Genomic DNA, 27,573 nt, shown 5'->3' on the forward strand with positions numbered 1-27,573 from the left:
AGTTTTTTTTCTTTTTAACATGCAGACTTTTTTCTTGCCCATCAATAATAATTTGTGGTACAACTCTTTAAAAAAACACCAAAAGGTGAAGTACAAATTCTAAAACGAGCAAAACATCAGAAATAAATGGGGGAAAAAAGGCCTAAATTCAAAGTTAATGTTGGACGAGGCACGGGAAAGGGTTTAGATGAGCCTGCAGACACAATGAAATAATGTATAATATGAGCTAAGGGGTACTTGCGATAAGAAATTAATGCTAAGGGGTACATGGGGTAATAAAGTTTGGGAAACACTGTCCTAGGGCAAGGCACTTTACCCACAGTGCCTTGTATGAATGGGCATGAATGTTGGAGGTGGTCAGAGGGGCAAAATGGCAACCATGCTTCTGTCAGTATGCCCTAGCTGCTGTGGCCACATTGTAGCTTACTACCACCAGTATGACTGATGTGAGTGACTGGTGTAAATGAATAATGGTTTCTGTACACGATTTGAGTCTCCTTGAAAAAAGAGCTATATAAATCTATTATTATTATTATTATTATTACAGTGACCAGCATTTTTTCCAATTACAATAAATTAACAATTTTTTATCTGCAGAGAGTCAATTACAATTACTAACAATTCATCACAATTACTGAGTCTGAATAAATAATCTGATGAAAGTTAACAAGTCATAAATCAGCTGTAAAATACACTAAAAACAAATATCTATCATCTAATTTCTTTCCTATCTATTGGCTACCTCGTTAAAATATAGGTTTTAATATTTATTTAAAAATGGTAAAACATGGTTAAGCTTGATATGAAACATATTCTAATAACTGTTAACTACATATGTGTACAACTGTACACAGAACTGTAACATGGTTCACCAGTTTTGAGTTAAATTACCATTGACCATTTTTATAGAATTTTCATGGCAGTTACAATTACAAAGTCAATTATATGAACTCAATTACAATTTAATTACAACAGCAACATATTTTTTAAAATTACAATTACAACATAATTGTAATTAATTATCAATTATGCAATTACATGTATAATTGATGCCAACCCAGGTTAGTAAATTGTCAGTATTATGGAAATGATACTGAAACCAAAGCCTGATTCCCTCACCTACTGTACTAGGAACCGACTCCAGGCCCATTGTGAAGAATTGTGGTGGAAGTTCGAAACAGGCCATGTTTTTTCTTGCTTCCTTCAGTCTGCAGCTCTGATTTCTGTTTCCCCTGTAACAGAGAATAAAAAACATGCACTGAAACATTAATATATGTGAAAAAACAGTTGGGCATGGAGTGCTGCATGGTTTCTTGAATTTGGAAGTTGCTTGAAAAATGTTGTCTCTGGTGCTCTTCAGTTTGGGGATCCAACTTAAAGTTTTGAAAAGATCTGAGGCACTCAGAGGGACTGTTGTTAAAAAGCCTTTATTCCATTAGGACTATAGAATCATTAAAAACATGCCAACATGTTTCAGCCTAACAGGCCTTCATCAGGGCACTCACAAAATGGCTGCCAAGCTGTTTCCTTTAAAGATTTTCATTAAGAGTTTAAAAACTGTAGAGCAGTCCATTCAATGCTTTCCTTAATCCTAATTTAATACCTGTTTAGAAAATCTGTGTATCAATCCAGTATAATGTGATTTTTCATGTTATTAAACATCACTGAATGAACTACGCTACAGTTTTTAATTGTGTAACATTTCACTTGGCCATGTGACCTCTTAATACAAGTGATTCTTAATGACAGCATGATTAGCATATGATAATTTAACCTCTATTCACCTGTGTTATGATCCTGGTCTCAGTCTTAAGTTTTTCCTGTACATTCAGATTCTCTTGTTGTGTGCTCTCTTTTTCCTCAGGGAAAATGACACCCTGTAGGACAAAGTCTGTGTTTAAAATATATATATATTTTTAATGTATTTGGTTCAATCATATAGGAAATCTTTTCTGTCTGTTTAAGAATTGAGGCATGTGTTCCAATCCGGTTATAGCCAGCGTTCAACAACTCAGTCGACCCACTTTTGTGTATTCTCACCACCACCTCATGCTTCATTTCCTCTTTTGTTACAGGACTCAGTTTCTTCTTCATTTTATTAATAACAAGGCAAAATTATTTGTATAGCGCATTTCATACACAAGGCAACTCAATGTGCTTTACATGATCAAAAAGTGCAACAGAAAACATTAAAGTCGGCAAAAAATAAACATTTAAAATCATCAGTAATAACATTTAAAATCATCAACAAACACATTACATCAACAACATGACCAAAAATCTCTCTCTCAATCATATACAGTAGAGAAAAAAAGTGCCTTTAACTTTGATTTAAAAATGTTCACATGTGATGCTGACTTCAGCTCTGCTGGCAGTTTGTTCCACTTCTTTGCAGCATAACAACTAAAAGCAGCATCACCATGTTTACTGTGAACTCTGGGCTCCACTATCTGACCTGTGTCCATAGATCTGAGAGACCTGCTGGGTTCATACCTGACTAACATCTCACTGATGTATTCTGGACCAAACCCATTCACAGATTTATACATCAGCAGCAGAACTTTAAAGTCTATTCTGAGGCTGACTGGGAGCCAGTGTAAAGACTTTAAAACTGGAGTAATGTGTTCTGACCTCTTTGTTCTGGTTAAGACCCAAGCTGCAGCGTTCTGAACCAGCTGTAGCTGTTTGATGCTCTTTTGGGGGATTCCTGTCAGAAGACCATTACAATAGTCCAGTCTGCTGGAGATAAAAGCATGGACCAGTTTCTCCTGATCTTTCTGAGTCATTAAACCTTTCACTCTGGAGATGTTCTTTAGGTGGTAGAAGGCTGTTTTTGTGATAAATTTGATCTGACTACTGAATGTCAGATCTGAGTCAATCAGAACGCCAAGGTTTTTGACTTGGTCTTTAGCTTTTAAAGATCAAGACTCAAGATAATTGCTGATAGCAGTCCTCTTTTCCTTGTTACCAAAGACAATCACCTCCATCTTGTCATAGTTTAGTTGAAGGAAGTTTTCACTCATCCAGCAGTTTACTTTTTCTAAGCAGTCACACAACACCTCAATGGGACCATAGTCATCTGAGTTCAGTGATAGATATAGTTGTGTGTCATCAGCGTAGCTCTGATAATCAACTTTACAGTTCTGTAATATTTGTCCGAGTGGAAGCATATAAAGGCTAAACAGAAGGGGTCCAAGGACAGAGCCCTGAGGAACCCCACATGACATTGGTAAGGATCCTGGACAGAAAATGATTATACTGTTCAGTTAAAACACTATCCGGGCATTCTCTGATTTACTGTATAATCTACCTATGGGAGAAGATTTAGAGTTACTTCACCTTTTCTTGCTGTTTTACGGTTTCCTCCGAAGGTGCCATCTTTGCCAACACACTCCGCTGATCCTTTGGTAGCTTTAGCAGCTCGTTTTTCTGCAAACACAAAGACATTAAAACTACATCAACTCTGAGCATGATGTAATCATATTTAATAGGAAAAGGTGATTACGGTGTCTTATTACCCTGATGAGTTCATTCTGCAGCTGTTGGATCTTGTCCCGTTGTGAAGTCGTCTTATTGGTCTCATTGGCCAGTTTAAACCTTAGAGTGGCTTCCACAGAGAATAATGATTTTACAGTGATGTCTCAAAAATGAACAGACAACATTTATAATGAAATATTCTCGTCTACAACCACAGTCTTCTTTTTTTGGATTAATATATATATGTATGTTTGCTTTCAACTGCTGTTAAAACCCATTTTTATTCCTTGGCTTTTAACCCAGTATGAGACTCTGCTTTTGTTTTAGTGTCCTGTGGTTTGTTTTTATTCACTTCTGTGCTGAATAATTACAGTTTTTATTCCTGTTTTACTTTGTTTATTTTATTGTTTTGCTGCTGTTTGTATTTATTGTGTACTGTGACTGCCTTAAAGGTCTCTATAAATAAATTTGAGTTGAGAATTTGAAATGTGTGCATACTGAAACATATTTTTCTATTTCCAGTTTGGCACAGATAACTTGACAATTAGAATTCAAGGTAAAGAATCAAACAGTAGTTTAATACAACCTATATGTGATAGCTGACGCTGGCATCATTCAACTTGAAAAAAAATCTAATACTTCCCGTCAGGAGAGACTTGAATTCAGTCCCTTTGCGTTCCCTGTGCTTGGTTAACATCCTTTTACTGAGGGTCACAAACTGTCCTTCAACAGATAAGAACTGAATCATCCACGCTGCTTATCAGGGTCCATGGCCCAAATGAGTCACCTTATCACAAACACACACAGTCTGCTGGGGATGAGACGCTCACAAGGATTTACAAACACACACAGTCAGACACATTTTTTGTCATGACTTCATTTGACAATTTTTTTTTTTTACCTTAAATCAGGGGCAAAGCTGGACCATGAGTCGGCACATTTCTCTAGTTTGGACTTAGCGTTACAAAGACACGTGAACTAAATGCAGAACTGTAAATGAGTTGCTTCAATAGGCTTTTCTAAATCAGTCATTTTAATTTTCTACACCCAACTGTTACTGAGTAAATTATTATTTCCTGTTGTAAAATGATCAACGGACATTGTGACACTACAAAAAAAAAAAAAAAAAAAATGAAATGACTAAACGTAATGAATCCAAGAGTTCATAAATGTATCTATACTTAGAGCCTGAGGATTTTTTTTTATTATTTTGAATTTAATTCATTAGTGTTATTTTATTTTTTGTACAGAATTGTACATTTTGACAAACCTTTTATTTTATACTGATGTCTTTGTGGAAAATAAATGATTTTCCAATTGTGGTAGATTTGGTCTCTTCCTTTTTAAGTTTATACATGAGATGTTTACTGTATGTAAGAAAACCGTGGCAAGATTTATCACTAAAAATAAATGTTGGGGGTGAAAGTAACTAGTAACTTTCACTTTGAGTACTATTTAATTGAGCTACTTTTTACTTACACTTGAAAATTTTATGTATGAGTTCTTTTTCCTCGAGTACAATTTCAATCAAGTAACAACAGCACTTCTACTTGAGTAGGATATATCAGTACTCTTTACACCTCTGACTAAATGAATCCTACTGTACTTTGGGTAAACTGTGGTTTTGGTGGTGGAATAAGCTCCAGTGTTCATGGTTTTGAACCCAAATGGATGAAAGTGACTGTGTAAAATGCTATAAGACCAAACAGGGTGTTAAACTAGTGCTGCGTTGCACCTATCCGGTCGGCCATCTCTGCCTTGGTCATGACGTCCACATCCGTGTCCTCCAGCAGCCCCCGACCCACGTCTTTGTGCAGAGACACGTCAGCACGGAGCTGGACATTCTCCGTCTCCAACGTCATCACCTGTGTCCTCAGTGTGATCATGTCCTCAGCCATCCTGCTCATTGCTGAGCGATAGTTTTCCAACTCCTACCACAATAAGAGAGAAGAACACACTGTCAACCACTTTTAACATTTCCTGCAAATCTTAAAAGGCGAGTTAGAAAGATGACGGAGAAAAAGAAAAGTGCAGCGTTCACTTGAAGAAACCTATGGTTCGGTTCCAATTTTTTTTGTTCTACAGGGTTCCTGCGGATCCTTAAAATGCCTTAAAAGGCATTAAATTCATGAATCTAAAAATAAGTCAATGTTTCAAAAGTCTTACATTTTAACACGATAAGTATGATTTTATGATTGTAATTAGTTTCAGGTTTCAAAATAAATGGTAACATTCATTTAAATAAAAACAAATATATAATTTACAGTAACATCGCGCAATCACGACAGCAGAATTTACTACAAAACAGTGACGTAGATGCGCATCATGCTTGTAGCAATTTTTAACAACATGGAGAAATGTAAATTTAAAGAAAATTGTCAGCCAGTATTTTTCTTGTTTCAAAGATTTCTGGCTATTTTTGTAGTCATCTTGTGTGTTTTGAGTGTTTTTGATTATTTTACTCTGTTTTTTTGTATATTTTTGTGTGTGTACTTTGGGGGCCGCCAGTAGACACTGGAAAAATCGACCTCAACCCTGTATAATTGATGTGGTGTTTTTCCCCCACCAACTGTGTTTACTGTGAAGTTGGTCTTAAATTAAGTTTCAAATGGCAATAATAAGTCTTGATGTTTATTTGACTGAAGCTGTAGGAGCCCTGTTTGATGGGAAAATATTAAAACAATATTTAGTTTGCTGCTCTGCTGTGGAGATACCACTAGATGTCTCCTGAAGCATGTGAAAAGATGATCATCCAGATTCAACAGGACATCACAACAAAAAAACATGCCTGTAGGATTCATTCTGAATTCAGTTTTTGATAAAGCACAAAGGTATATGTATATTTTTAAAAATGGTACTAATACCCCAAAGTAGACCATTAAAACCAGTGATTGGTTTGACATTTCTTTTTCAAGGTTTGGGTTTATTTACAGTTACCATTTTAACAAGTGAAGATATTTTATTATAGGAGATTTGGTCAGTGTTTACATGGTTTTTATTTTCAAATTGAAAAACTGAAATTAAATTAAAGGCATATTTCTTCATCAGGGTCAAAAAGGGATGAACAAATATCTAAAAATCGGTTGATTTTCAGTGTTTGTCTCTAAAACAAAAAAACAGAAATACCAGAGGACAGAAACAAAAACAAAAAACACCAGTTTTTCATTATGGTGAGACCGGAAGCTGTTCTTTTCAAAATAAAAGCACATATATGGTATGAGAACTGTTTTTCTGGCACCAAAATATATTAATTATCTTTCTATTTTCCTTGCTGTATGTAAATGTATATATATATATATATATATATATATATATATATATATAAAATCAACTGTACTCCAAAATCATTTTTTAAATGGCAAAAAAAGGTTTGTCATCTGCAGAAATCACTGCATTGTCCTACACAGACTTTTTTTTAAATGCAGAAAAAATGAATATTGCAGCAAGACAGAGTAAACTAACAGTGAATAAACTGTAGTCTGTTGATTTGGAGCAGTTAGAACATAGATTCCTCTCTATATATACACAAGGCAATACTTGCCCCTGCTGTCTTCCTGCATATAAATACATATTGTTCTCTGCTCCCATAGGCTGGAACAGCTGAAAGGCAGTGATGAGTCCAGCTGCCAGGATGGGAGGGGGGTTAGGTTGAAGCAGGGCATTCCAGTCAGAGATGATGTGGTTGTGACTCCCGTGGGATCTGAGGGTGGAATTGAGCATCTAATTGTCAGGGCAGGGACGAGGTGACAATCATGACTGTAGATGAGATGGAGTCAGTGCTGGGGGCCATGGGAGTGATGGGGAGGGACAGTTACCCCAGTGATGAGAATGGAAAGGCCTTCAATGTGCCAGAAAGATTTAATAAGAGTCACATCCTGTGGATACCGCCTTATATCTGATTGGCTGACAATACATTAGACTTGCTGATATGCACAAAGGGCTCTATTCTCCCATGTATGTAAGTCAAAAAAGCTGAGCAGGGGAGCTGTTTCTGGCTGCGTGCTATACTCTCCCCCTGTACTTAAGTCAGTGGCCCTGAAATGTGGGCGTTCCCATTTAAATCTGGCCTTATGCGCTTTCTCCCATCTGCTTAAGTTCTTTTCCTCTTACGCGCTACTGAATCTGGAATAAGTGCAGCACCCTAATAAGGTGAAACATTATAAAAAGTGTCTAGGTTGCCGCACAGACAACACCCGGTGCTATTGGTATGGTTACCAAAGTACAAGTACGTAGCGTCTTAGGGTTAGTTCTATTTCATAATATTCTGTGAGATGTCTCACAATGGGATGCAACCTTTGTCTGCATTCCTCAGAAGCATTTATTTCAATCTGCCAATCCTGATTGGCCAGTGAAGCGCGTCCATCCGCTAGGGGGTCACCCACCTCCTATAAAAGAAGAACACGGACAGACGTGCACCATTCAAACACCTCAGCTATCTCAGGTTTTTTTTGCCAGCTTTACTGTCCAAAGGCATTTTTATTACAAACACTGGCAGAACTAGTGCCTGCTGTAGACCACAACAGGTCAAGAAGTAGGTAAAACACAGCGCTTACTTACTCAAACACTCATCATTCTAAAATGTGTGTTTTAACATGTCATTATGCTAAATATCCTTTGTATTTACACAGGCTGACCAAAAAAAACTGTCACCTTGATTTAACTAAGCAAATAAATAAGAGTCTCCAAATACATAGTTAGTGCCTGGGTGATAACTTGATAACTGCCAGATGACACTTAAACGTTTGGTGAAATCAAATAAGAGCATTTCCACATAAACACTGCAAAGAAATGGGACTAAATGGCTGTGTAACAATATTCTGTGAAGTTCCTCAGGGCTCTGTTCTTGGACCCTTTCTGTTTAGCCTTTGTATGCTTCCTTTTGGACAAATTTTACAGAGCTGTATGGTTGAGAATCAGAGTTACGCAGATGACAACTTTATCTATCAGTATGGGTTTCATTCCAGATTTTTGCTAAATAAAAGAGATATTTCTAAATGTCAACAAAGTATAATTGCGCTTTGAACGTGTTTCCATTGAAGGTTGTTTTGGAGCCTCGTAACTCCCGTGAAAACTCATCCCGCTAGACTTTGCTGCAGGAAGATGGACGCTCAAACACTCCTTATAACGCTCTGCATTCCTTTGTTTGTTTCACGTCTAATGTGGCTGTAATAATTTTTAAATATAATGCTAAGAAATGTCCCGGTCTCCTCTTGTTTACACGTACCGCGTCATGTTTTCTTGGAGAAAAGTGATCATGTCACCAGGTACGTCACATCATGTGACCATGTACGTCACGTTCTGTGATGTGTATTTGCGTAAAAAGTGTTTTCATAGCACTTTTGTGACACATTTCAATATCGAAACGTCTGAAATTCCCCCTCATGAAAGCGTAGAAACATTTTATTGATATTTGAGTGTTTTTTTTTTTTTTAATTCATGGGTTTTCGTTACCAGTTTTTTGTGTGCCATTTAAATTTTGCACATTTCCAAGGGTAATGGAAACACAGCTAGATAGGCTGCTAACAGAAAATAACTGCTTCCCTTTACTAGGGTGCATAAAGTTTGGAGTCCAGACAGAGCAAATTTAGAAGAAATAAAGAATTATGCAAATATAATCTTATAAATTACAAGTGATCACAGATGTGGGTGTAAATGTCAAGTCATGCATAAACTCGAGCATCCGACATAGTTTGAGTCTCATCACATAAATCCTTCTTGAGAGCAATCAGAGTAAAAAAAAAATGTTAATCTATTCTACAATCTGCAGTTTTCTCTCTGATTCATCCTGGTGCTCCAGTCCACCAACTCGTTTTCTAACTCGGCAAAGATCGGTTGATTAACTGATTAAGCAAGTATTGATCACTTTTACTCACCTCAGTTTGAAGATTAGTGAATCCTACCAAACATGGAGCGCACTCACAGACACAAAGTGGACATCTGAAACATGACAAACAGACTTCTCAAAGATAAAATAAATAAATTAAATGTTTCTTTGGTGACTTTGTTACGTACCGCTTGTGTGGGTGAAGCAGTTGGTATGTGTGGTTTATGTTGGGTTTGATACCGTGTTGTGTTTTCGTCCTTTCATTCGGCTCATTGTGCTTGGCTGTGGTTTGAGGCTCATGTTTCCCTTTACTGAGCAGAGTGTGGTGGTCTGACAGGATCTGAGCCAGGGCATTATGGGATGGGAGATTGTACACATCCTTCTGAGGCAGGGGAACACAGGTCATCATTCATTCTATTTGATTTCATTATCCAACATATTACCATAATATGCTGTTTAGCTGACTAAAAAGATGAAATTGAAAAAGTGTCAAATACTTTTAAACATAATGTTTGTCTCACTTTAACACATAAATGTGATTACAAGTTTAATTCCAAGTCAATGAGATGCTTAAACTTTCAAATCATTATACATTCATCTCCAACACACTTTATCAAGTGGTCAGGTAAAAAGTGAAGAAGAATGTATCTGAGGTGTTTAAACAATAATGTTAAAATTATTTGAGTTGAAAATCGTATCAGACTGTTTTTATTTCTTCAAATCAGAAGTGATTAGTCTTTACACCAGGGGTTCTTGACCTTGGGGTCAGGACCCCATTTTGGGGTTACAAGACACTGGGTGGGGGTCACCAGATGCCTTCAACAAACAAAGAATATTTTAGAACAATTTCAGCCCCTTTTTGCTTATTTTTACCCTTTTTCTGCAACTACACCAAACTTGCCATATTTTAACCTATTCTCATCACTTTTTCATGCCATATTTTTGCTCCTTTTAATGTATTTTTGCTACATTTCTCCCATTAATGTCACTTCTACATCAAATTTCAATGTCTTTTCTGCACGTTTTTTCTACTTTCAAGACATTTTTACCAGTTTTCCACCTCATGTCACGTATGTTGACCAATTATTGTCGCTTTTAACCTCTTTTCACCATATTTCATGCTTAGTTTTTGCCAAGTTGATCACATTCACGATTTGTCATTCCCATTACTGGTTTTATACTAATTTTTCCTACTAATTGTTCCAACTTTGACACTTTGAACCCTTTTTACCACCTTTTCTGTCTGTTTTTTCCACCATTTTTGGTCACTTTTAACCCATTTTGTTTGTAATTCAAACAAGAATTTACATCTTTAAGATGACATATTATGGCACAAATGATAAAAAAAACTTCCGAGATAACAGTGGATATTATTGAGATGAATAAACAAATGTGGTTATCACAGATTCATAGAACAATGGACCATCATTTTGCTGACTTTATGAATGGACCCCACAAAACTCTCCCCTTTATAGATGGCCCTGTCTGCACATGACTTCTTTAATGTTCATGTCTGTGTTCAACCACCTTCAGCTAAAGTGGGGGTCCCTGGTCTCTGCTACCTTTATTTTTGGGGTCACAGGCTGAAAATGTTGAGAACCACTGGTCTAAACTAAGTATTCGGACTACATTAGTGCATTTTCCAGACTTCTTCATGTTTCCACAGATGACCTAATATTGAGCAACTCACATCAATGCTCAGAGGTGAAAGTAATAAATTACAAGTACTCACGTTACTGTAATTAAGTTGTTTTCATGGGTACTTGTACTTCTTTTAGTAGATTTCAAAATCAGTAATTTTACTTGTACTTAAGTATGTTTTAAAATAAGTAAAGTAATTAATTCAATTTCTAAACTATGTATGACTTACTTGCACTTGGAACTGAGTACAATTTAAATCAAGTAACAGTACTTTTACTTTAGTAGGATAAGACAATGACCGTCTCTTTGCTAATGATGTTGTATCTAACCAAATACTAAAGTGAATTTAAATCAGAAATCACTAATTCTGTTTTTTACAAAGTAATGGCTGCTGTTGTTTGCACTGCATGGACCTCAAAGAGAACATTATATCTTACCTGCACAGCTGCAGGGCTGCTGAGTGACTTGGTCTTTTTTGAAGCTTTCATCACGTTGAGAGTCTCGAGGTCACCTTACAACAATCACTGAGGTCTGACTCAAATCCACCTTCAGACACCCCTCAACCTGTAACCACAACACACGCGTGTCGACACGCCTTAGCAACGCAGCATTTCCCCCACGTGTTGATGTACAAAAGCTCTGATATCACATTTCAAATTAAAGCAGATCTCTAAGGAGAGAAGTTTCTTATTGTATTTATATGTGAGAACGACAAAAGAAATACGGTTAAAGAAATAATTTAATTCTGATTGAATTCTTTTAAAAATCATAAACTAATCTGTAACACTAAGATTTTCCTTTTAAAATCGGTTAAAATACTTTTTCCCCCCAAAAAACTCTTTATTACACATTTTTGACACTCAATTAAATATTTCCACATTTAATTACATGCATTAAAAAAAACAGGATCAAGTATAAACCAAAAATGTTATTAATACCAGTAGCAATTATAGTAACAGTAGGAATAATAACAACAATAGTGTTAAACAAATAGTCAAGCAGAACAATAGATTTGATTTAATTTCAATTGATGAAATAAAGAAAAAGAGAATCACACAGAATTCGAATGTACGCATATATGTATATAGACACACACACACACACACACACACACACACACACACACACACACACACACACACACACACACACACACACACACACACACACACACACACACACACACACACACACACACACACACAGGTGTATCTTTATTGGTTAAATTACATAAAACAAGTTGCGATGTAAAAGTTCTGTATCACTGCTGTAATATTTTTCAACCGTTTTTTTTTTTTATTTTGACAATAAATTAGAGCTCATGTTTATTCTGGTTTGTGTGAAATGAATCTAAAAGACCAGCACCCTGAGGACGTATATGTGTATGTGTGTGTGTGTGTGTGTGTGTGTGTGTGTGTGTGTGTGTGTGAATAAGCAGATTGATGGAGGACTTTAATGATTTCAGGGAGTCCATGTTGTGCTGCACCTGTGGCGTTCCTCTGAGCACCAACCGCTCCGTGTGTGTGTGTGTGTGTGTTCAGTCACATGTAGAATCTCTAATTCAATGTAAGAACAAGATTTCCTGTCAACAAGAGGGACTGAATGAATCTTGAAATCCTTGTAAATTTCCTTTGAGATGTTTACAGCTCAGTTTGATTTTAATTCATCCTGACAAATGTAAAGAGAAATAAAAATAGGGAGCAAAGTTCTATAAAAATAAATATTTTCTAAATAGAAGTAATAAGAGTAGTAAAGTAACAGGGAGACTAAAGTGAGTCTAAAATTCAGTGGAACACAAAGACTATGCAGATTGATCTGAGGACGTCAATAGTTGTTGATCAATAATGTTCCTGCCTTGGAAGCTCATTAGTGGGGAATGACACTCATAACTGATTCAGACTTAGTAACAGTGGAGCAGAAAAACTGAGCTTTGTATTCACATCGTCTCTCAGTCAGTATAAGCAGCATGTGGTTAACGTATCGTATGAACATCCACTTAGATAAAAACATTGAGAGGTAAATTTAATTCAATTTAAGTATAACACAGAGCAGTAAGCAGCATCTTACCAACCCAGTACTTTTGTAAATATAGTTTATGGAACAGAACCAAAATGAATACAAATTTAACTATTTAATCATTATCAAATCGTCTAATAAAAACATATATATATCAATAATACCACTCTGTTCTAACAATAAAAATCTGCAGGCTTCAGTTTATAGATAAATATTCAGTTAAATGTTCTCATTCCTGATGAATAATTCACTGGATGCTTAGAGATATGTGCTGTGCTTGTAGATATAATCTCTTCTAATCCTACAAGGGAAAAGTGGTAGAAACGCACACTTCTAACAGAGTCTAATATCACATTATTATGTATGAGATCACTCCAGACATTTCTGAAAGACTGCTTTTTTTTTTTTCAATCCTCAGAAAGCCCCCAACGCTGTAGCAGTGCGATCTATATAGATCTATAGTGATCTAAATAGATCTATAGTGAGCTAAAGAGGAGGAGGTTGTGTGCTTAACAGGATCCTCCACCTTTTTTACAAATGTGGCCTAAAATTTTTGAAATGTCCTTATCAGAAAATCTATTTCGCACCATATTAATTTTATTAACTTTTAAAACTGCAACTACTTTACCCTGTGCGTCGCCATGTTGAAATTATGTCATTGATGACGTAAGTCGCCCCTTTTAGTCCATTGAGTTCTATAGGAGGTGAAGTATTCAGGATCATTTAGCAGATTTTTCAGTCAAAATGACAACTTGTGCTGCTTTGGGTTGCTCTAAAAATCAGTACAAGTTAAAAAAGTCGACGTAAACCTCTTTTGTTTACCAAAATGTGATAAACAATATCCGTGATCCGAAAAAATCTGTGACTGCAGGGGGCGACAGTTCCATCTCTGTTGTTTCATAAACGCCATGAAGAAGACAAAAAATCCAGAATGAAACCATTAAACCATACCTTCAACCATTTCTGACAAGAACACCAGCATTGTTTACCTTTTTAAATTACTGCTAGCCTTCCTTATCTTAGCCTCTAATTAAAGTGAAATTAAAATGTAGTATTTAAGAAGCTCTTTTTTCACTGGTAGCTCTTCAGACTATACAGTAGATTAGGTTGATGACTCCTTATCTATATATTACTACCATTCATTTTTGGTAATTCATCCCAACTGCACCTTTTTCCATTTTCCAAGAACATATAATTTAAACCTTTAGTGATGCAGAATTCTGATCAAACATTACATGTGACATATAAGGTGATACACTGCAGATCAAGCTTAGCCATATTGTCCCATTAGACTTTTCTGTATAGATGACATGTCTTCTATTCACATTAGTGTTACACAACCTTAAAGTTAATATGGCTAATTAATTAAAATCCATCCAGGATTACGTCTTCAATTACGAGTACGTTGACCAGCATTTATTTTTTTTAATTACAATTAAATTACGATAATTTTCTCCCTCCTGAAAGTCAATTACAATTACACTCTCAATTACTAAATGTCTTAAATCAGCTGTAAAATACACTAAAACAACTCTAATTTGTTTCTCATCTCTTGGTTACCTTGTTAGGCTTAAATCGAGGCTATGCGCCTTGATTTATTTATTTTGCTAAGCGGTAAAATCATCTTCATAACCTAGCTCATAACCTTTACGAGGTACAGCAGACCATGATTCATGCTGAACAACTGTACCTCTATGGGTGTGAAGATTCGCAACAACCAACCCTGATCACCATGTTGGGATTAACCAACCTTTAGGAGGTACAGCAGACAAGAAATATAATAGGTCAGTGACTATGAGGGGCACCAACAACGGCAGCCCAGGCCGGGCAAAAATTTTTTCAAGTACAATTCCGATTATAATTATGACATAATTGTAATTAATTATCAATTATGCGATTACAATTATAATTGACCCCAACCCTGTATCCATCTCTTTTAACTGGTTGAAGATGATTCCTGTCATTCAAGCACAATGAGCTGAAGACACTCCAGCATCTTTAATGGGAAAGAGGGTAAAAAAATAATTTTTAACCCAATGACAATAATATGGTTTGTCGATTGTGTTGCTGCAACCGTAATGTTATAGTACAACTCCTACGAATATAATTCACGTGTAATTGTAGGCATGCTCGGTCAATAATCTAATTACATTTACATTTACAGTGAGCTGGTCTCTGGCATCTGATATAAACACAGGAGGGAGTGAGTAAAGGAAAGGATGCAGAGACGTGTCAAGGACACAACAGGCTTTGATTCAAGGGTACGAGCGAGGCCGACAGCCAATGGCGACGAGCCGCGTGAGGTCGACAGCGTGAGCCGAGTCAAGGATTATCTGTGTATCAACGTCCGCCAAATACAGCAACGCAGGCAATAAAACATGTTGCTTTATCAACAAACAGAGGCCATTGACTTAAACTAAAACAAGCAATGGATAATACTGGTCGTGTGTGTACAGCTAATGAATTAAATCATCATGAAGATGAAGAAAATTATCCTTATGTTAACTTATTGGAGAGAACAGTTCAAAATGTTGGCCATAACACTTAAATAACTAAACAAATAACTGAATAAACTAGGGCTGTGGAAGAGGGTAACTAGGACTTTTTTTCCTTTAAAAAAATGAAAAAAAGAGACATTTTTAAACAAGTGTATGAATCCTTTTAATCCAGGTTCACAAGGTTCTTAAAACCCCTTTTGTTTCAGATGAAAAACTCTGTTTCTCAGATATATAGTACATCATTGAAAAACAAAAACACACATTTTTAAACTCAATACTGGAATAAAAACAGAACTAATAGGTGATAAAGTAAGTAATGAAATATATATGCTGACTAACATTTTGTATATTTTCAAACTGCAATAATGTTTTTTTTTAAATTGCTGCAAATGGCTTCATTTACTCCTGATTTGAGGGAGAAATATGGGAGACTAATTAGAATTTAAGACGCTATTGTACACTTACGCTTGTTTCCTTTTTTTACATAACGTTAAAAAGGAAAAGGAACATAAATGTCTCTGCATTAATGCAGAAAATAAAACATGTGCCGATTTCCAAACCTCCACACAGCGTCTGCTTTTCCCGTAGGCTTGATGTGACCTTTCCAAAATGCTACACAACTGAAACCTAATGACCAACACCACACTTGACATTTACTAAAGCTTGCTTGTCGCTGAAAAGCTTAGAAAAAATAAATAAATAAAAAACAACAACATTAGAATGCTAATGTTGCTTGCTACCAAAAAGACATTTAAGAGTAATGCACATGTGGATTCATTAGAACATGGAATCAGATTAATTGGGGAATTGGCAGAGGTGAAAGTATCAGATTACAAGTACTCATATTTCTATATTTGAGTTGCTTTTATGGGTACTTGTACTTTTTTGAGTATATTTGTAAATCAGTCATTTTACTTGTCCGTAAGTACGTTTCAAAAGTAGTAAAGTAATTCCTTACATTTCTACACCAGTAACTCGTAACTTTTACTTTTACTATTTAATTGAGTTACTTTTTACTTGTACTTGAGTATTTTATGTATGACTTACTTTGTACTTAAGTACGGTGGCTGGGAAGTGTCAGGTGAATGCATTTACAGAAACGAACACAAATGGAAACAGGTCACAACACGAATGCAAACCGGCCACAAAGGAAGTGTTTCCGACGGACCGGTATTACAGTCGGACGGGTATTATGATATGATAGCCTGATATGAAAAATATAAGAGTATCCTAATCAACTTTCACTTACTTTCATACGCGTTTCGATGTCTTCTTCTTGTTCTTAACTGTTCTGGTGGGTTAAAAACATCCGCCAGAAACGTGTCCGTCTGTAATACCGGTCCGTCGGAAACACTTCCGTTGCGGAAACCCGGTGTCCGGGAATTGTCAGGTGAATGCATTTAAAGAAATGAACACAAATGCAAAAAGGTCACAACGGAAGTATAAAATTACTTAAAATGATTAAAAAAAAATGCACCAAATTACCTGCAATACAAAAATGACTCCAAAGAACACACAAAATGACAGAAAAGAACTCACTAAATGACTCAAAAACACAAAATAACAGACAATAATACAAAACAAAAAAATATACAAATGACTCCAAAAACCCCACAAAATGACAACAAAAGTACTAAATGAGCCCTGAAAACACACAAAATGAGAGACAAATATAGAAAATGACAGAATAATATACAAAATGAAATTAAAAAAAAGATGTTCATACATGAGATGTTTACTGTATGCAAGGGAACCGTGGCAAAATGTATTTATTAAACATGGGGGGTGAAAGTAACTAGTGACTTTTACTTTGAGTACTATTTAATTGAACTAGTTTTAAGGCCAGGCTACCGGAATCAAAACGCCCTCACTTTCTTGTTGTTGTTGTTGTGTACTCTCGTTAAAATGGCTACTCCTGTTATTCGTGAACTATCTGGATATTTGGTAGGTATAATCTATGGATGTGTACGCATCAACGCTCAGAGCCCGATTTTCCATTTGGGCCCCAGGGGAGCCCCAACAGGCCCCAAAAGAAAAACAAAAACAAAAGTTGTTTTCTCATTTATTTGCGAGTCAAAAATTGCGACAGTTGTGGTACCAAATCATTGGCACATACCAATATATGAATGGGGCCCATTACTCCGTATGTGCCATAGGGGTGCCAGGGGGCTACCGGGGGCCTCATTCTTCAAATGACTACTCCTCCGTTAATGCTCATTCAATTGGGCTGTAATTTGACATGGACATTCGTGGTACGTGCTATTCGGCAGGGGGACGTTACGCGTACCCAGGTGTAGTTCTTCAGAACTTGTTACTTGTTCTTGAGTATTTTATGTATGACTTACATGTACTTGAGTACAATTTCAATCAAGTAACAGTACTTCTAGTTGAGTAGGATATATCAGTACTCTTTACACATCTGGGAACTGGAGTATAAAATGAAATCCAGGATTCATCCCGTCTGTTGCTGTGAAAAGGACATGAAGATGCAGAGAGCAGTAGGCGTGTTCCTATGTAATGCATCATTCAATATGTGGCAGGACTGTCAGTGGGACTGGATTTATATGGGAAGGAGAAACGATCCAATGATGTCACCACTCAGCCACACAACCCAGTCAAGTAATGGGATTACACAGCTGGGATGGAAACACAAGCTTTCATATAAATATCTTCAAAAGCTTTTTGTTTCTGAAAGCCTTTGACCTGCATCTCACCAGGGGACAGATCAGTGAATCAAGTGTCCAAAAAGCTCAAAGATGAACCAGGGATGGGGTCAATTACATTTTTTAAATTGCAATTACATCTTCAATTATCCATGTTCAATTACAAGTACGTTGACCAGCCTATTACAATTATGGTCAGTCATTATTGTAATCACATAATTGATAATTAATTACAATTATGGCATAATTATAAATGTAATTTCAAAATGTTGTTGCTGTTGTAATCATATTTAAATTGTAATTTATCTTAGATAATTGACTTTGTAGTTGTAATTGCCATGAAAATTCTATAAAAACTGTCAATTATAATTGAATGCAAAACTGGGGAACCATGTTACAGTTCTATGTACAGTTCTACACATATCATTAAATTTCATAAGTTTCATATCAAGCTTTTCTACATTTTACCATTTAAAATAAATTAAATCTAGGGCTATACTGATACAAAAAAGGATCAAACACCCACACCAAAAATATTAAAACCTATATTTTCATTGATTAGGAAGCCTAACAAGGTAACCAATAGATAAAAAAGAAATTAAATGATAGATGTTTGTTTTTAGTGTATTTTACAGCTGATTTAAGACCCGTTATTAAAAGAGATGCTAACAGAAAGCTAACACAAGAGGAAGGTTAACTTTTATTAATTCAGTAATTGTGATTATTTGTGATTGAACTTTAAGAATGTAACTGTAATTGACTGAGGTAAAAAATAAATGTAATTTTTTTGTAATTGGAAAAATTGCTTTTCACTTAATTGAACATGGATAATTGAAGACATAATTGTAATGTAATTTATCCCAACCCTGTCGAACTCGCCAAAAATAAAGCTTTTTCCACATGAAAAGGCAGTGAAACGAGGTCCATCCAAAGGTTAAAGACCTACAGTGGCAGAAAAGAAAAAACAAAAGCATGTTAAACCAGTCCACCCTGAGTATATCCTCTACAATTCTGAAATCAGATAAGGACGCATAATGGAGACATTAACCCTTCGACCCTTTTATAGCGGCGCTCTGAGGTTTCCAGAACAAGCTGAGCTATTCAGTGAGGAACCCTGATAGACAGGAGAGATGGGCTATCATTAATTGGTGCAGAGCGAACACTGGGCAAACGAGACAATAGCTGACGGCGCGCTAACAGCTTCATTGTGAAGCAGTAGCCGAAAATCTGTATTTAGAGCTGATTGTGAGGTTACATATTCAGCTGAGGTGTGAATCAGAAAATAGCTCTGAATGTTCAGCTGTGGTGGAAAACACTACGGAATCCATTAACAAAAGGAAGGAGAACATCAGCAAAATGCATATCTGTCAAATCTCCTGTTTTAGCCGGAAACTAGCGTATTTTACCCATCTTCCCCTTCATCCTCCCATTGTAGTATTATCCCATAAATATCCTGTATTATAATGTAGTAATAATTAAAAGATAAATTAAAAAAACATTCCTCTGCCTCTCCAAACTGAACGCTGTCACGAGCCTCGCAAGAACTGTCATCTGCAGTGGCCTAGGTGGCAGTTCTCACGAGATTAGATTAGATTAGTGCAGACAGCGGGAACAAACCCCAAAACAATTAAGAAGAGAGGTGGATGGATTTAAGAAGACGTAAAATTAATAACTGAGATTTTAGCGTCTCCCATGCAGGGGGAAGGAACAACGTAAGTCAGCACTGAAAATCCACCAAGCACCAGCTCCACAAATACTGTATAAACTCTTTTCAAAGAAGTGTTTAAGGATGGAAAGTCTGCAACAAATCTCTCTAATAAGTAGGGCTGAACAATTAACTGTATTTGCGATATTATCGCGATATAAAATGCGATTTACGATGTCTGCACATGCTGTTAAAGGTTGTTGGGAGTTTGATTTACCTAAAATTGGTTAAAGCAGACATTAGTTCTCCTTACTTTTCCTGCATTTTAGTATGTGTGATGTTACTGACTGGATAATAGTAAGCTTTATTTTTTTAATTTTTATATCCGTTTAGTTTAGTTATTTATAGACTGTCCTGTTAAGTTCAGAGAGTGTTTAAGAAGTGCAGTCCACATGTTTACATGTTTCATGAAATGTGTACGTCTGCCAACATTAAAAGTCGAGCATGTTGCGCTGCATTGTATTATATTAGACAACGTAGCCTTTTGAACACGTGCTTTTTGTGTGTTTTAATATTGTAACAGGTGTTTTGTGTGTTTTAATATTGTAACAGGTACTGTTATTGTTGTTATTGACTTGTACATGTATTGTCATGCTTGTATTTTAATGCCTTTTTACATCTTGCGAGGGGACTACAGATGAAAAATAGCCTTCTGGCTAATTCTGGCTTTTTTTTAACCATGTTTGTTCATGGGTTATATGAAATTGCACTGTCCCCTTTCAAATAAACCAATACAACAACAAGTTAGTTAAATATGTTGAAGAGGTAAAGCCACAGATTTGTTTGCTTTATTGTTGTAATCTGTGCTTTAAAATTCATATTTTATATTTTCTTAAAGTTTAAATTAATCTGAAATTGTTTATTATGAAACAGATTGATTTATTGCTTGTGTTTATTGAAAAATACATGACAAGAGGCCCTTGAAAAAATAATCACACATTAAATCGCAATATTGAGGAAAAAAATAAATAAAAAAATCGCAATTAGATTATTTTCCAAAATCATTCAGCCCTACTAATAAGTCATTAGTGAATGCTAGAGAACCACATGAGTGAGCATGGGAAATTAAAAGAACAATTGTAATGAAAATAAAATGTAAATGTCTAACTTAGAGACAAACAACATGAAATTGACAGTAAATATACAACGTGTTGACTTGTAAATGAACTGTAAATGTATTAAATGAAAAAGTATGCTTCATAGTTCCCATATTTTCAAATCCAAAACTTGAAAAGTATGGCAGGATGTGGTTAACACCTTGGAAATTAGATGGAAAAAAGGATGGGAAGGGGAACATTCAGAAGAATATAAGTGACCCTCATTAGGTGATTCAGGTTTGAATCCATTCTAGACAGAAAAAGACGACAAAAGCCTAAACAGACAATATGCAATCTTTGCCTCACACCTTCATTCCCAGTTTCTATTATGCACCAACAATAAAAAAAACACATTTTCCATCCAAGTGATAATTATACTTTATGTAACAGCAGTCAGAACGTTAGCTTGTGTTGAACCTCAGTGGTCAAGGTCTGTGCAGCATTCAGCTCAGACTGAACAGCTCATGTTCACAATCCTCCCACACACACGCACACACACACACGCGAGCCTTTCCTTTATGCTTTTGTTTGTCAAGGCCAGCCATCATTTCACCAGCTCTGCCTCCTTTTTCACTTCAACAAGAGCTTCAAAATGCTTGATTGTGTCTTCATCAAAGATAATGTCCTACTTTTATCAAAATAAAGGTTATATAACATGAATATCTCATGAAATCCTATCATATCAAAGTTTGTAGACTTAATCAGGACACTGAACACAATATCTTATGTCACGTGTCGAACTCAAGGCCCGGGGACCAAATCTGGCCCTTTAGAGCAGTGGTTCTCAAGCTTTTTTGGCTTAAGTACCCCTTTTTCTTATTTCTGAATCCAAGTCCCCCCTTTGTCCGACTACAAGATTTTGCTTAGAAAACTATTTAAAAACAACTATAAGTCATAATGATGGAATGAACAAGTGATAACACATTTTAAAGAATCTAATTTAATAAATAAGTGAAAAGAAACAGTATTTAGTGCAGTGGTTGCCAACATTTTTTGGATTGTGACCCCATTTTAATATCAAGAATTTCTCCAAAGATCATGTTTGAGCTCAGATTTATTTTATTACTGCTTATTTAGTTTAACTCCATTTATATTTCACAAAGTGAAAGTATATGAATCCAGTTGTTTAGGATTGTGTGATTTAATTAAAAAAAAAAAATGAAAAACTTCAAAAATCTATTTGCAAGAAATTTCAGGCGACCCCAAGGTTGAACAACACTGATTTAGTGGCTCCTGAATAGTTTTATTTCTATAGTTTTTATAATTTCCTGTCATCTCACGCCTGGGGTGGGACCAAGACTGACACTTTATTTGTTCATTTTCCACTCTCTTTCTCAAGTACTCCCTTTAGTGCCATCACGCAACGCTAGGGGTACACGTACCCCCATTTGAGAAACACTGCTTTAGAGCACCAAATTTAGCCCATGCAAAAAAGTAAAAATAATACAAAATATGGCAAATTTTCCTCAAATTATTCCATGAAGTTTCCCAAAAGTGCAAACGAGGGCATGTTATTGTTGAATTTGCTCATTTTCCACCTAAAATCTGTGGCCCATTTAAGGTCAAACTGGTTCGTATTTTGGCCCCTGAAATAAAAAGAGTTTGACACCCACTGTCTTATGTATATAAAAACAACACATAGTGGTAACTGAAGACCACTAGATGTCACTGTGGCCCCATGTCGCCCACCATCAGCTGATTGTGGGCGACACACACACACACACACACACACACACACACACACACACACACACGCACACACGCACACACACACACACACACACACACACACACACACACACACACACACACACACACACACACACACACACACACACACAGTTGTGTCTAAACTGCACAGCTGCAGAGTGCGGGAAGTGTCTTTACAGCTATTACTATTCCACACCAGCTCCATGCTTCCATGTCCCCACGACCCCAACACTCTCCAGCCACAACAGAACCCCCCCAGCAGGAGGGGGGGGGGGGGGGGGGGGGCGCCTCACAAATGACTGTACACTGTAGCTCTGCATTTATTATGGAGCATCTGAACCCAGCGTCCTGCCTGGGGAGTGGAGCAGCCCTGCTGATAAAAAATACATAAAACACTTCAGACATACTCACTGTTAGCATTGACACAAAGAGGAGTCCTAATATTAGCTATAAAATTCATGTTGTTGATAGAAGTGAGTCAAGGTATAGGGAATAAGAATTTTTTCTCAGTACTATAGTTTTTCTCCTGAATAGTAATCTAGAGTAGGGGTATTTTTTTTAATTTTTTTTAATCATTTTTCTGTAACTACAACTTGTCATATTTTAACTTATTTTCATCAATTTTTTTGTCATATTTTTGCTCCTCTTAATGCATTTTTTTTTTTTTTTTTACATTACTTCCATTTCTGACACTTCTCTATTATATTTCAATGCCTTTTCTGCACATGACTGTTCTTCAATGTTCATGTCTGTGTTTCAAATCTGCTGTATATTGATAAAAACAATATATTTTCTGCAGCTCGTAAGATAAAAGTCTTGATATATTGCCCAGCCCTACAAGCATCACTCACTACTTCCATGACTCAATTATTTTGATTCATTTCAAAGAGAACAACATATACAGTAAAATGAAGTTGGGGGATAACTAAATATAGAGATGAAAAAAGTGTATACATATGCATATAACTACAGTACATAGTGGGGAACATTCACAAATGTCAACCTACAGAAGGAAGAAAAAGGAAATGCTCGAGCAAAGCAGGATCACCTGACTTTGTTTCAGGCTTCTGTTTGTTCAGACTGATGGAGAAAAAGTAATCCGACTCTAGTCAGCAGCCATCGCTAAAATCAATAATGTACAAGAAAGCCTGATGAATTAGAAATTGGTACTGAGAGCGAATATTGATCAGCTGCCATCAAATGACTTTTGAAAGCTTTTGTAAATTTGCAATCAATTTGAATTCTATACTAGCATTATGGAGCATATGGCAGGAGTTTAATTGCTTTGTGACTTTCCTGATGAAAGTGTTCAATGTTAGACGTTTGAAATAACGCAATATTCAATATTCAAACACCTGCATTTCGAAAAAAAAAAAAAACACTCAAATATCGCTAAAAAGTTTTTACGCTTTCAGACGTTTCAATATTGAAATGTGTCACAAATGTGTTGCATGAAAACACTTTTTTCGCAAATACACGTCACAGAACGTGACGTACTTGGTCACATGACCACTTCTCTCCAAGCAAACATGGCGTGGTACACGTGGACAGAAGGAGACTGGGACATTTCTAAGCGTTATACTTGAAAACTTAAATTACTGCTACATTAGACGTGAAACAAGGAAGGAACACAGTGTTATAAGGAGGTTTGGAGTGAAGTCTCACAGGATGAGATTTCACAGGAGTTACGAGGCTGCTGCCCAAAACAACGTTCAATTGAAACGCATTCAAAGAGCAACATTTAGAAATAACGCTTTTATTTTGAAAAACTCTGTAATGGAAACTGAAGCAACACTCTTTGATTGTGATGTCTATCATAAATTCTCTTTACTCACTATATCTAATACATGCCTATTCTTCTGAGAAGTGTGAAGCATAAATTAACAAGAATTGGATTGCTGACCAAATAAGAGGGAAGAGTTAATGGGTTTCACCTGATTTTCACATAATTACACGACTAATTGTGTAGTTGTTGCCGCAGTAACCAAATAATGTGTATGTTACAAAGTTTTGTAAACCATGAGGAGAAATGCAGTGTGTCTGCACTAATATTAATATTTTTTTAGTCTTTACAAGCATTTTTCAACACCTTCTACTGACACGCCTGCAGAAAGACTTGGACGAGAGCATAAGACACTAGGAGCTTAAGACCATTTATGGTCTTCAGCATCGCAGTGGTAAAAAAGGGCTAATTGAGTCGTAAAACCTTATTTTGCATGAAAAGAGACAAAGAGTCTAAACCTGAGTGGAATGAGAGAGTAATTCTGTTGTTGATCAGAGTTGGAGCTGTGTGCTGGAAGCCATTCTCCAGACTCCAGTCTAATGTCATTAGGAGCGGATACACACTGCCTGGACTCATCCAGCTGTTCCACACAATCACATTGGAGCCTTTTAGCCATAACTGACCTCAGTTTATTGCAGCAGAGCTCTCTAGCCACATCTTTAATCATTAAGTTACTGGTTGGGAAAGGGCTCCAGTAAAATAACTATCAGTCGCATTCTGCTGAGTCTACAGTGACCAGGGGTGGACTGGTCTTCTGGGATATCGGGCATCGTCCTGGTGTGCTGTCGACCCGAAGTGGGCTGGTCTGGTCCGCTATGTGTTTCTTTTTTTTTTTTTTGATGAGCGAGTGGAAGCAGATGTGTTAACAGGTGACCAAAAATGGTCCAAAAGTGGCAAAAACGTGGCAAGAAAAGAGTGTAAAGTGACAAAAATGGACCTAAAGCAGCCAAGAAACAAATGCCAACAAATGGGCAAATAAAGAGAAACCAGGTGGCATGTGATGGCAAAAGGTAGCTTAAATGGGCAAAGTGTGGTAAACAATGGTGAAAAAGGGCAAAAATGTAAAACAAAAAGGGAAAATGTAGAGAAAAATAAAAACAAGTGGTATTTATGAGTGCGATCCTCTACGCTGTTGTTTGCTGAGGGAGCAGACTGAGGGTCGCAGACGCCAACAGACTCATCCACAAGGCCAGTGACGTTGAGGAGATTAAACTAAACTCTCTGACAGTGGTGACAGAGAGGAGGAGCCTGTCCAAGGTGAAAGCCATCTTGGTCAATGAGTCCCACCCACTCCATGATGTGCTGGTCAGTCACAGAAGCACCTTCAGCACCCGGCTGATCCCACCATGGTGCTCTGTGGTGATCAAACTTTACAATTCATCACTGTAACCTCAGAGCTTTGATTGCTGTTGTAAATATTTGTATTATTTGTCTAGTTATTATTTATCTTATTTTTTGACTACTGTAATGTGTGTGTATTTAATCCTTATATAATTAACAGTCTTTTACTTAAGTTTTTTCTTGTCTTTCTTTTGTCGTTAATTCTTTTTGTTTATAATATTTGTTGAGCGGCTGTAACGCAAGTAATTTCCCCCTGGGAAAAATAAAGGACTTCTGATTCTGATTATTGGGCAAAAGTTAGCTTTTTTAGATGAAAAGAGTCAAAAAAAAATATAAAGAATGAACAATTTGATAAAACTGTCAAAATGAACTTGCAAAAATAGACAAAAAATAGGAAAAATGGGACATTTGTTGGCAAAAGGAAGCTAAAATCTGAAAAAAAAAGTGTCAGAACTTTTTGAAAAGGGGCAAAATGGGAAAAAAGGAAGTTGCAAAATGGCCGAAGGAAATGAGTAAAAAGGGTTTCACCTTTAAGGTTTTCTTGGGAATAATAATTAAAATTCAGACAAAGAGCCACATGTTGAGAATCACAGACTTAATAACAGCTTTTATTGATAATGTAATGGGCTGGTTTGGATAGAAAATGCCAGGACTGAATGTTTGTCCCAGTCCACCTCTGACAGTGAACGTGTGCATGAATCCATTCACTTTTCTGAGTCTCCACCATTCTAACTAATTAGGCTGTTTGAAGATATACAGTAAATAGAGGATAAAATTTAAAATAATGTATGTAAAATGATTAATCTATCAGCTGACTTGAAACACAAGCCATAAACTAGATTTTTTCAAAAAAGTGTGTGCGCCTAAAATCTTTAAGATAATTTAAAATCAGTAAAGGTGGACAGCTTATGGATAAATCTTTTGATGCAATATCTCACATGCTGCACACATACATTCGGAGACAACTTTCAGTTAAGAAACTAATTTGAATAAATGTCAGGCTGATCAGTACACAGGTAAAACATGAGTCTGATTTCAATCATTAGAGGTTTGTTTTATATATGTACTGCATATAGTACATACAGTAGACAAACGCACAACATGAGGTTTGTAAAAATCAGTCAGTGAAATGAAGCTACATGCTTTGCAGAGCGTCTATAGACTCTACATCTTCTAATTTAAATGGTGCCCCACACACGGACCCTCCATTAACCCAGCATCAGGAGGCCATCATATACACAGAATTTTTCATGAAGCACATCTCCAATCTGTCTCCGTTAAATGAGGGCGGTGAACTGCAATGTGTCATCAGCATGTGCACTCTGGTTGAGGCAAAAAGGAGCGGTAATGGATGTCACTAACGTATGCATGGTCACACATTCTTTGTTTCTTCCCGTCATTTGTTGGCTCTGCCTGTCACACACAGCAGCTCACTAAAACATGAAAATAAAAGAATTCAAGTTAACCATTACATGTGTTGTAGGGCTGGGTGGTATATCTAGTTCATACCAAATACTGGTATATATTTTTGTTTTATTCCTCTAGTACCCGAGCCTGCTCTGGAGCCACTCCCAGGATCAAGCCAAGCCAAGAGGACACTTTTTGTTAAATAAATTCACGTCGACCCACACTTTGGGTGTTGTGTTTGTTTATGGGTCCAACTTAACAACCCTAACAATGAATTTCTAATATACCGCCGTATGGGTGTATTTGATTGCGCCGCGTTTCAGACCGTACCCTTTTTAACGTTGCACTTCTAAATAGGAAGGTAAACAGTAGCGCTCTAATGTTAGTGACGGTGGAAATCATTCGTGTAAA

At 36.4% G+C, this 27,573-nt stretch overlaps 1 protein-coding gene across 4 annotated transcripts in view; it reads right to left on the reverse strand.

The window, feature by feature from the left end:
* Nucleotides 1-1,062: 1,062 nt before the first annotated feature.
* The window catches only part of ccdc33 (coiled-coil domain containing 33), a 96,886-nt gene continuing 70,375 nt past the window's right edge, over nt 1,063-27,573 (reverse strand). For 3 of the 4 annotated variants that reach the window (XM_028450930.1, XM_028450932.1, XM_028450933.1), the window contains 7 exons: nt 11,380-11,506; nt 9,490-9,683; nt 9,351-9,414; nt 5,213-5,408; nt 3,519-3,607; nt 3,340-3,429; nt 1,063-1,232 (listed from right to left, as the gene is read on the reverse strand). In XM_028450930.1, the coding sequence (XP_028306731.1) occupies nt 1,128-1,232; nt 3,340-3,429; nt 3,519-3,607; nt 5,213-5,408; nt 9,351-9,414; nt 9,490-9,683; nt 11,380-11,430 (789 nt within the window). In that variant the 5' untranslated portion in view covers nt 11,431-11,506 and the 3' untranslated portion in view covers nt 1,063-1,127. The remainder of the gene's footprint in view (nt 1,233-3,339; nt 3,430-3,518; nt 3,608-5,212; nt 5,409-9,350; nt 9,415-9,489; nt 9,684-11,379; nt 11,507-27,573) is intronic. The other variant, XM_028450934.1, reaches the window with a different exon arrangement.

This window comes from Gouania willdenowi, chromosome 6 (genome assembly GCF_900634775.1).
Source record: "Gouania willdenowi chromosome 6, fGouWil2.1, whole genome shotgun sequence".
Taxonomy (NCBI): domain Eukaryota; kingdom Metazoa; phylum Chordata; class Actinopteri; order Blenniiformes; family Gobiesocidae; genus Gouania; species Gouania willdenowi.